Below are 11,110 nucleotides of genomic sequence, written 5' to 3' on the forward strand. Positions count from 1 at the left end.
AGGCGTCTCACCCCCACCCACCTACCCCAGCTGCCGGGACAAAAGTGTGACTGACATCTGGGGTGTACACAATAATGAGACAAAAATCCGGGGTTCAGATCGGAGAGAGCTGAGGGACGAAGCAGAGCTTATGCAGAGAACAGAAATACTAGGCTAAGCCGCGTGTAGATATTGAGGTCCGAGGTACAGCGCCGGGGTGTCGATGACCTCCCTGGGTCTTTCGTTTGTCTCCCCGCAGGGAACATCGTGGGCGGCTGTGCGGTCCAGCCACTGTCCCCTGCCCCTCCCGTCCGGCCGCGCCGAGGGCTGCGGTCTACATGGGGTGAGACCTCCTTGCCCTAGAGATTTGCGCTTTGCCAACGTCCCGCCCCAACCCCCCCAACACACCCCTCACCCCGGCCCCAGCCCCCTGCAGCTTGGCTGAGCCCAGAGGCGAGGCCAGGGCGGGGCGGGGCGGGTCCCGGCGGGCGGGGAGGGCAAGCCCAGGAGGTGCTGGGGGCACAGAGGGCAGCGGGCGGGCGGCCGGGGATCGGGGCAAGGGCTAGTGCCTGGGGCCGCCCGCCCGAGGGGGAGGAGGCTGCGGCTGCCCCTGTCGCAGGTTCGCTGGGGAGCGGGAGGGAGGCAGGGACATGGATAGGGTGCGGTCTGCGCGGGGCCCGAGCCCGGATCTCTTCCATTTCCCCTCTCACTCGGCCCCGGGCCGCGCCGCAGACGGCAGCAGCTCCCGCTCTGCCCGAGTCGCCTGACCGCCGGGCCGGGGTGCAAACCGCGGGGTTCGACCAGCCCGCCGGTCCGACCAGCCCAGCCCAGCCCAGCCCCACCGGCCCGCAGTCCCGCCGCCCCCCGCCGCCGCCGCGTTGCCAAAACAAACGGGCCGGCCTATTTATTGGCGGCCGGCGGGCTGGGCAGCTCAGAGCCGAGGCGCCGAGGGGGACAGAGCGCCGCCACCAGCCCGGGCCCTGGGCCCCAGTCCCCCACCACCCCGCAGAGCTCCGTCCCGCCCCCGCCGATGGCGCTCCCGCCCAGAGCCCCTCAGCACCACCCCAACGCCTGAGCGCCCGGCAGCGCCCCCGCTCCCCCGCCCGGCGCCCTCGGCCGCTCCCCCGGGGCTCCCGGCCATGTCTCCGGCCCGGCTCCGGCCCCGACTCCGGTTCTTGCTGCTACTGCTGCTGCTGCTGGCGCCGGCGGCATGGGGCTGCGGGCCGGGCCGGGTGGTGGGAAGCCGCCGCCGGCCGCCGCGGAAGCTGGTGCCACTAGCCTACAAGCAGTTCAGCCCCAACGTGCCCGAGAAGACTCTGGGCGCCAGCGGGCGCTACGAAGGCAAGATCGCGCGGAGCTCCGAGCGCTTCAAGGAGCTCACCCCCAACTACAATCCCGACATCATCTTCAAGGACGAGGAGAACACGGGCGCCGACCGTCTCATGACCCAGGTGAGTGCGACATGCCCGCTGCTGACACCGCCAGCGCCCCGCGGCCCAGCCGACCCGACCTGGCTGGCACCTTCTTCCAGGCTCCCCGGCCCGCCCCCTTGGCACCTGCCCACGCTGGTCCGCCCTGCCCCCTTTGGCCTCCGTCGGGCCGGCTCGTGCCCCACGCTGGGCTCCTAACCTCCCAGCCTCCCCGAGGAAATCCCGGGGACTGAAACTGGAGCAGGTGCACGCCAGCGCGTCCGGACTTCCAGGGCAGGGGATCAAGGTGGGATAGACTAGAGACGGAATAGCCCGGGAGTGGGGGGTACGGTGGGAGAGTGTCCGAAGGAACTCTGACCCGGGGCCACCTCGGACGTTTCACTGTCTCGGGGATCTGCAGGGTTTCTCCCAGCTTAGCTCTCCATTCTGCCTGGGGCTGCGCACTTAACTCCCGAACCCAACCCTCTCTGGTCCCCGGAGCGACGCAGCTAGGAGCGCGGGGACTGGGCTTCCTCTACAACATCCTAGCAGTCTTCTGCGCCGGCCGCTCCTGGAGTTGAGTCCAAGCCAAGTCGGAGACGTGTCTGGGGCTTGAGCGCAGGGACTTGGGGGAGACCAAGCTGCAGAAGATGAGTTGCATAGTCCTGGATCAGGAAGGGGAGTCACCCCTGTGGGAACTGTCCCTGGAATCCAGAGGCTGCCTGTGTTGCGGGGGCTCACGCTAGATGGGGAGATTCACTGTTTCTGACACGGAGACCCAAAGCCAAACTGTGGGAGATTTCAGGGGTTGGCCAGGGGAGGTGAGCAGGAGGGATGGAGCTTTAGAAGTGGGCTTGAATGTGAAAGGGCCAAGATGTTTGGGGAAATCAGAAGAGAGCTGACCCGAGTGGCCCGAACCTCCGGAGTCCTTTAGCTACAGAGCGGGGAGCCAGAGTTGGACAGGAGAGAATCCCCAAGCTGGCTGGAGCAAACTTGCCTTAAGCCAGAGTGGTAAATGGAGAAAACTCCCGCTCACTTCTTTCAGCCTCAGCGTTCACCCGGCACTTCCCAGTCTGCTGTGGCTCCTTAGAAGACCACGACCACCTCCTCCCCACCCCCCACCCCCCACCCCAGCATCTGTGCTTTAGCTATTGATTGAGAGGGGGAACACTGGGAGTCGTAGTACCGGGCAGGCCCTAGTTTGTGAGGCCGAAGGTTGGCTGCTGGCAGGCCCGGCTCTGAGGAATGCAGATAAGGATCCCGGCGGCGGGCTCAACAATCATTGACAGCGCCCAGCTTCGGCCCTGACCCAGGGAGAGAAGGAAAGCGGCCTCTCCGGCCCGAGGAAGTAGCAGGAATAGGCTGGCAAGGAGAGGTCAGAGATCCAGAGGCTTATCCGGGAAGAGAAAGAAATGGGGGAGAGGCCCCTTCGAAAGGGAGTAAGTGCCTGGGCCGGGACAGCAGAGGCCCAGGAGAAAATCTGATCGGAGCCTGCCTGGAAACTGGCGATTTAGTTTCTTCCAGAAGCGGTTGTTCTCTCTGCCTCCTTCACCCCACTTCACCCAGTTCTCTTCAGCGCGGTCCCTGCCCTCACCCCACAAAGGTTTGCCGCTGTTGACTCCCGACCAGAGGAGTCCAAGGGTCTGTGAGGCTCGGTTTGACTCTGTTCATTGCCCCCGCCCCACTAAAGGGAAGAATAAGTTCAGCTCTACAAACTAAGGATGTTGTGCCCCTCTCCACCCCCCTTCCTGGGTCGGAAGGTCTCGGATATGTTCCCTACAAGTCCATCTTCCCCCATCCATGCCCCCTCAGGTATTCCCTTTGCCTTCAGGTCCTGTGTAAGCGTCAGTGGTCTGTATTTTCTTGTTCCCAGGCGCCGGGACTCCAGGCACACGGGAGTCAGCGGCGGCTACAGCTCATCCCTACAATCCTTCCCCTCCAATCAAGCCGGCTTTCCGGGTTCCAGGGGTTTGGGGAGTGGGGCCGGCTACCTTGGTCACTTTTCTGAGCTGCACCAAGGAATCAATTTCTCTTTTCTCGTGTTTACTCTCGGGGTAGCGCAGTGACCCCCGCCCCTCACCAAGGTGCTGAAGGCGCGCGGATCTGGATTAGGCTGTCAACCTATTGCTCTCCACTGTCCAGTTCTCCCTTCTTCCCCACTCCCCAGCCCCAACAGCCTTAGGCATCAAGAGCAGTGGAGCTCCTTTGCCCCCCCTCCCCGACTCAGTGTTTTCCCACTGCGACCGCTCCAGAGCCGTGGTCAACTTTCCCGGTGCCTGTCTGGGTCCCTGTCTTCAGATCTGCAGGTAGGGACCGGGAAGGAGCCAGAGGAAGGAAAGATGGTCAGTGTCTCTCTCTGACCAGAAGGACATCCTGTCTCTCACAGTACCTAGCGTATAAGAGTTCGGCTGCAGATAAGGGGGACGGTTCAGGTGCTGAGATGTTGGGCTGGGTGTAAGGACCCTTTCCCCAACCAGGGTGCTCGCTCTACACCTGCCTTGGCCTCGTCAATCCCACCCTTTGCGGTACTTCCAGCCCTGAGGCTGCGGTGACACCTGCTGGGCATAGCGGTCCCTGCACTCCTTTCCTGTCCCGTTCTGGCCAGTTCTACCAACTTGTATCCCCCCTGCCTTCGGGTCCAGCGGCGTTGGGTGGGGAAGGGGACACGAAGCCCCCAAAACCGATGTCCGAGGCACATAAGAGAGGACAAAGGGATAGAGACTTACACGTACATGGGCTGGCAGGGAGCTTTGGGCTTGGAAACAGACGAGGAGCGGAAATAGAGGCTCCCACTCGGAACTGTGGCTAATCCTGCTTAGTCAGGGAACACGAGGAAGGTCCCGGGGGTTTCTGCTCTTAAGAGCCCCGAGACTCAGGGTTTAGGTCTGGGAGCCAGAAGCTGGGGTGGGGGTGGGGGCAGCTGATTCTAGGATCTTTCAGAAAGTGGGCCGTCCGGGAGGTAAAGTCCTAAAGCGCGGAATTCATCCTGTTGGAGTTTCTGCGTCAGGGATAGAAAAGGGTTCTACCATTTCATCTGCTTTCGCAAGAAGGGACAAAGTTGGGAGGTCGTGGCCAAGGAAGCCGGGGCTTGTCCTGTTTCGCAGTCTGCCTGCGGTCCAGGAGCACTTGCTCCCGATACGCCAATATTCTCTTATTTGGACTGCCTAGTTTACCCTCCTCCGCTCCTCCGGAGTCTCGATCTCTGTCTTTTAACGCCCGCTCTCCTTGCCCCTCCCTCCCACCCCATCCCCACTCCCTTTATTTTTCACTGACTCACAAGTCTTCGGACACCGCGCCGCAGACGCTAGTAGCTAAAGCTGGGGACACTGGGGCGCACGTGAGGTTAGACCCAAGTGAGGCCAGGCAGGAGAGAACATCAAATTAGGGGTACAGAGCTTGATGATTAGATTGACGGCTTCTTCCCTGGAACGATCTGGCATCTGGGCTGTCTGGGTTGAGCTTCCAGCCCTTTCTGCCTTTCTTCCTCACCCCCTATACGAGACAGCGCTTTCGCTGACGCAGGACCCCACCTTCAGCTCCTAATCCTCCCATTCCCCTGCCCCCCTTTCCCCTCGTAGCGCTGCAAGGACCGTCTGAACTCGTTGGCCATCTCGGTGATGAACCAGTGGCCAGGCGTGAAGCTGCGGGTGACCGAAGGCTGGGACGAGGACGGCCACCACTCCGAGGAGTCGCTACACTACGAGGGTCGCGCCGTGGACATTACCACGTCTGACCGCGACCGGAACAAGTATGGACTCCTGGCAAGACTGGCAGTGGAGGCCGGCTTCGACTGGGTCTACTATGAGTCCAAGGCGCATGTACACTGCTCAGTCAAGTCCGGTGAGCCTTCGGGAGACTGGGCCCGGGAGGGGCGGGGCCGAGGACAGAGCAGGGGCCGGTCGGAATGAACTGAGGAGGTGAAAAGGGGGTGGGTGGAGAAACAAGGCACAATGGCCCTCAGCAGGACATTGATACCGCCCCTCTTTCTCTGCTTGTGACCACTTGTCCGTCCATTGCTTGATAGCCTGATTAGCCAGCACTCTAGAGTGGTGGGTTCAGTGCCCCTGCCCCGAGCCTGGGGCCGCAACCCAAAGCCACCCTTCAGGATGGGCCCAACACCCCCCAAGCCGCGCGGTGACGGAGCAAGACCAAAACGAGATGGACGGATGGAGGGAGCCAGGGGCTGGCAGAACCACTCAGAGCCCAACCCTTTGGGCTGGAGAGTGGAGGTGTTGAAACTGGGGTGCAGATGGGGACAGTGTGTTTGCCTGAGGCACCTTGTTTGGGGAACTGGGATTTGTGCTGTATAGAACTGGACCCCAGATCCTTTGGAGGTTCAGAGCTTGGAGGGGATTTCTGTATGCCACCATGCAGGTCAGGGCCCCCCTTCTACTATGTAGCTCTCTACCCAAGGGGGCGCAGGCGACCCCCAAGCCCTGACGCTGGGCGCTTTGGGGCCAAGCAAAGAATGAGAGCCAGAATGGGCAGCATGGAGTTAATAAAGTGGATTTTCCTGAAATGGCTGCCTTGTCAATCAGAACTGGCTAGAATTGGGGTCTTTCAGTAACCAGTTCTCTACACTGACTTTACATAGTGCCTTTTGGGAGTGTATACAAATTTATTACCTACACTACTGGTCCTTCCTTCCTACTGAACTCCACCCCCCCACTGGCCCTGCACAGTAACACTATACTCTGAGCCCACAAACTGGCCACACCAGTACCCTCACGCATTAGCACAGCACATAGATCTCTGCAGATAGCTCTGTATCCCAACCCTCCAGAATCTGTCTCCACATCAATGGTCTCACACTTATAGTGTGAATACACTAACATGAGGTCCTACACTGAGCCTTACAAGTCACCCTGATCTCAACCAATACTATTCCCAGTTAACCCTAAATCCATTCATTCACCCTTTTCTCTTAATCTTGACTGCCCTGATCTCACATATGGATTGACACCACACATTTCTTGACTCCTAATGCTACACTGATTCTGCTTATTGACCTTGGCTCATCCATCGATCTCAAACTGCACTGTCCCAATACATAGAGCCTGCACACTGACCCTGTATGTGGACTGGAGCCTGGTGACCTTTGCAAACATAATGACCTGAACTTGGCTACTAATGTACAAACTTGTAGTCTGTACTCCATTTCCCCCAGCCCCACATTCCCCTCCCTCCAGTAACTGGACCTATACTCCACTCCACAGACACACAAAGCTCAACTTGGGCAGGGAAAGAGCAGGAAAAACTCCAAGGGAAGGCAGTTTTGTATGGGGAGTGGGTGGCATTTGAATCAGGGATGAGAGATAAAGAATGGAAATGATATTCTACGCAGGAGTGGGGAGCTAGAGGAAGCCAGTCTATTCCTTTCCTTCTTGCCATTTCTTCCTTCCCCATGATATTACCAGGCTTCTCTTTTTCCCTTCAGTTTTGCAGAGATACCCTTTGTATCAGTGTTACAAAAAGGGCCCTTGAGCTTAAGGAAAACCTTCCCCTTCCGTCCTGCTCTCCTTCCCCCATTTCCTGGCATGGTTCTTCAGATGGCGGTGGGCTTTGGTGGGGCTTTGGTTGTGTTGCACTTTGTGTTCCCAGAATGAATGGGGATGAAATGAGGTGAAGACAGGGTCTGGGTTTGGGACAGGCACTGATGAGGAGTCAGGTTTGCATGTAGGTTGGAAGAAATGGAACCAGGCTAAAGGTTGAGGTGGAAGTAATAGTGGGGTCTCTAGGAACTAGATGCCTTCTCTCTAGGGGTGAGCTGAGGAGGCTAGGAATCTGAAATCCATGACAATAACCAAGTCTCCCTACCCTGTCCATTTTCCCCACAGAGCACTCAGCTGCAGCCAAGACTGGCGGCTGTTTCCCAGCAGGAGCCAGGGTTCGCCTGGAAAACGGGGCTCAAGTGGCCCTGTCTGCCTTGCGACCAGGGGACCGGGTACTGGCCATGGGGGAGGATGGGAACCCAACCTTCAGTGATGTGCTCATCTTCCTGGATCGGGAGCCGACCATTCAGAGGGCCTTCCATGTCATAGAGACCCTGGACCCTCCCCGGCGCCTGGCACTTACACCAGCGCACCTGCTGTTCACTGCAGATAACCACACAGAACCTGCTACTGGTTTTCGGGCTACCTTTGCCAGCCAAGTGCAGCCTGGCCAGTACGTGCTGGTGGCAGGGGTGCCAGGGCTGCAGCCTGCCAGAGTGGCAGCTGTTTCCACTCGAACAGCCCCAGGGGCCTATGCCCCTCTCACGAAGCATGGAACGCTGGTGGTTGAAGATGTAGTGGCCTCCTGTTTTGCAACTGTGGCTGAGCAGCGCCTAGCTCAGCTGGCTTTCTGGCCCCTTCGCCTCTACCATAGTCTGTCATGGGGCAGCAGGACCCCAGGAGAGGGTGTACATTGGTACCCTCAGCTGCTCTACCGCCTGGGGCGCCTCTTGCTGGATGAAGACAGTTTCCATCCCTTGGGAATGGCAGGGATGGGCAGCTGAACAGTGTCCCATCCCCATTCACCCCCAACCCACCATGCTGGGCATGAAACCTCTCCCACCACAAATCCCTCTATCGCTCAGCCAGGAGGACTCTAGTCCTGGTGGATGGTGAAGGAGCATGGGGAGGAAGGTGGGGAAGGAAAGACCGACTTGGTCACCTGGGAGGCATGTCACATTTAACACTAAAGTGAGTGAATGACTCAAGGTTCTCTCCCAACCTGTCACGAAGACAGTGGATGTGGGTTAAGTTAGGTGTCCGGCTTCTACCCACAGAACAAAAACAATTACCAGGAACCCTCTAGAGACCTTGAAGTTGGCTTATTGCTCCCATCACTCCCAATGAATAAGCAAAGCTCCCGCCCCCCTTCATTAACTGTAAGAGGCCTCATGCTTCCAGTTCCAGGTCCTCACCCTTCAGTTAAGGTGCACCTTCCTTAATGCTGCTAGATTTCCCAAGAGCAGGGTGAAGTAGAAGGTAATAAGTTCCTGGGCATATCGAGAGAGAACTCTCGAAGTTCTTTACTCGTCATAGGGGCTCGTAACTTCTTACCAACACACTCCCGGAGAGCCCCAAAAGACTCTTGTTATTGGTGGATAGAGTTCTTTAAAGCAACCGGAACCCTGTGATCTAGCCAATAGGATGGGGACACCCGAGCCACTCCCCTCGAAAGACTTACGCGACCCAAAGAAGGAGAAGAATACTCGGGGAGCCCCTGAAAATGTGTGTGCGTGTGTGGGGGTGGATCTGTCCTTCACCCCAGCCCGGACCCTTCGGGACTGCGTGGAGGGGGAAGAAGGTTCCCCACAACGTGAGATGGGGATGAGGAGCACTGGCTCCCGGACTAAGCACAATTCCTTCCCCATTTAGGTCTCCCCCCACTACACCCCCTCCTCCAGTCGTGTCTCCCCCCTCTTCTTATTTATTGGCGCGGAGTGGGAGGTCCGTGGGGGGCGGTTTTGAAGCATTTTTGTCTTCTCTCTCTTTTGTAATAAATGTTATTTAAGATGTCACAACCGTGGGGCAGGGTCATTGTAATGACACCAATAAATTGATTCAGTGGTGATGCGGGCAGGTCCTTTGCCCCCAAATTCGCATTCTTGCATAGCTACAGAGGTTTGTCTACACAGTGTTTTCCTCACATCCGCCGGGTGAATAAGGTAGTACAGCATTACAATTGGCATTTCAGATTTTCACCACAGCGTGATCCCACTGTGATCCTTCCAAACTCCACCTGGTGCTTAATGCAGTTAGCTATGGCAGAGGAGAAAAGCTACCTGGAGGTACTAAAGTTAGGGGATATCCCCGACTTGATTCATTTTTCCTTCTACACCTTGGCCTTCTACGTATCTATTTCTACTTCTTGTCTGAGCCCTACTTAGGGTTTGGCATTCTGCCTTAGTCTATGGATAGCCCTGCAATAAAAGCTCACTGGAGGACTTTAAGGCTTACAAAATGCTTTCCTCACAAGGAACCTATGAGTCAGGTAGTGGAAACATTATACATTATAGGTGTTGTAGCTGGGACTCAGAGGAGTAGACTCTGCCTTTTTCTGCACCCCTCCTGAGCGATTCTGCCCATCCCAGACAAGGGGTGGACCTTGGTCCCACCTCCATAACAAAGATACATTACCTCTCCAAGAAGACAAAGTCTAGTTCCAGTTTATGGTCCTGTTCTCCCCTCCCTCTCCCCTCCCATCCAATCCTGTTGAGCACTTGTCAAATAAAGCTATTATATTGGATGCTCTTTCTGGCCTTCCCCAGTTGACACACTGGAAATCTGTTTCTCTATCTACTTAACTTTGACTTTTGCTCCAGGGTTCTCTGACCACTCCCTCTCCGCCCCCCAAGTGATGCAGTGACCTCTTAACAGTAATACTAGATGGACAAATAAGGACCATCCTCCTACTGGACAAACACAAAGCTACCCTGACTGCAGACAGAAGGGAATCTCAGATGACACTCAGAAGAGAAAATCTTGGGAAACAATGTTGAAGGATGGGTGGCTAGAATGAGAAAGAGAAGGAAAAGCAGCTTTTGAAAATCTGGCTTTGGTAATTGGGGGAAATAATCTTTAAAAATTAAATTATTAAATTATTTAAAAAAAAAAAGAAAATCTGGCTCCAGCCCCTAACATGCATGACAGCTGTTATGTTCATTAAAGAATTCCCCCACCACCAACTCAACTCCAAATTAGGATGGGGAAAGAGAATATCTCTGACTTCTGCCAATCAGAGAGAGGTACAGCAAAGGGCTCTGGGTCCCTATCGACCTGTGGACTGTGGCCTGAAAACCTATGTGTCTTGAGCCAGTGCCTGGGCTACTGACAATTTTTTAAAATTTCTACATCTTGGAACAGCTAGGTGACACAGTGGATAGAGCACTGGCCCTGGAGTCAGGAGGACCTGAGTTCAAATCCGACCTCAGACACATAATATTTCCTAGCTGTGTGATCCTGGGCAAGTCACTTAAACCCAATTGCCTCACTTTAAAAAAAATTCAATGCCTTAAGGATCCATGATTCCATTAATGTGGCTACTCCCACTCGATAATGCAGATCATAACTCCCCTTTGCTGTGATAGAAGGCAAATTTCTACAGAAATTTCTGGGAAGAAAAAATTCCTTAGCTATTATTAGCCAAGTCAGTAGTGACCCCTAATTCTAGGCTGGGGTTTGAATGGCAGTCAAACAGGCTGGTAGGCTGGTGGGTGCGGTCCTCTCCTTCCCGTCTCCCCCGCTGAAAACCATTTGAGGGCTTGTGTTCAGCTGGCTTAGCCCTTAATAGATAGACAGATGACAGACAGATGTGATAGATGAAAGATGAGTGATAGGGATAGATGAGACATGTATGATAGATATATAGACAGATGATAGATGATGATAGCTAGTAAAGCGTTAATGTATAGATAGATGATAGATGGTAGATAGATAGATAGATGGTTAGATAGATTCATAGATAGATAGGACATTTTAATAAGTGCTTATTGTATGTCAGGCACTGTCCTAAGCACTAGGGTTACAAATACAAGCAAGCAAGCAAATCTCTGCCCTCAAAGAGCTTACATTCTAATGGGGTTAGACAATGAATAAAAGGGGGATCTGGAAAGCAGGGGAAAGGGATTACTTTGAGAATGCATGTTCACCATCTTATCCTGGTGAACTACTGCAGGAGTATCAGTGAAAGGACAATGGCTGATGTTTTTGTAGTGCTTTCAGGTTTACCAAGTG

General features: G+C 55.7%; 1 protein-coding gene across 1 annotated transcript; it reads left to right on the forward strand.

Annotated features, from left to right (window-relative positions):
- Positions 1–1,118: 1,118 nt before the first annotated feature.
- IHH (Indian hedgehog signaling molecule) lies at positions 1,119–8,895 on the forward strand. The gene is made up of 3 exons (XM_027873740.1): positions 1,119–1,430; positions 4,967–5,228; positions 7,226–8,895. The coding sequence occupies exons 1-3, from the start codon at positions 1,119–1,121 to the stop codon at positions 7,882–7,884; spliced, it is 1,233 nt and encodes a 410-aa protein (XP_027729541.1). The 3' UTR covers positions 7,885–8,895.
- The last annotated feature ends 2,215 nt before the right edge of the window (positions 8,896–11,110 follow it).

Source organism: Vombatus ursinus, unplaced genomic scaffold (assembly GCF_900497805.2).
Source record: "Vombatus ursinus unplaced genomic scaffold, bare-nosed wombat genome assembly UNPS02014802.1, whole genome shotgun sequence".
Lineage (NCBI taxonomy): Eukaryota > Metazoa > Chordata > Mammalia > Diprotodontia > Vombatidae > Vombatus > Vombatus ursinus.

What these genes read in the sequence shown, in the direction of transcription:
- IHH (XM_027873740.1), top strand. Translation starts at nt 1,119, where the DNA reads ATGTCTCCGGCCCGGCTCCGGCCCCGACTCCGGTTCTTGCTGCTACTG. An exon ending in CCGACCGTCTCATGACCCAG is followed by an intron (nt 1,431 to 4,966) that starts GTGAGTGCGACA and finishes TTCCCCTCGTAG; the next exon opens with CGCTGCAAGGACCGTCTGAA. An exon ending in ACACTGCTCAGTCAAGTCCG is followed by an intron (nt 5,229 to 7,225) that starts GTGAGCCTTCGG and finishes TTTTCCCCACAG; the next exon opens with AGCACTCAGCTGCAGCCAAG.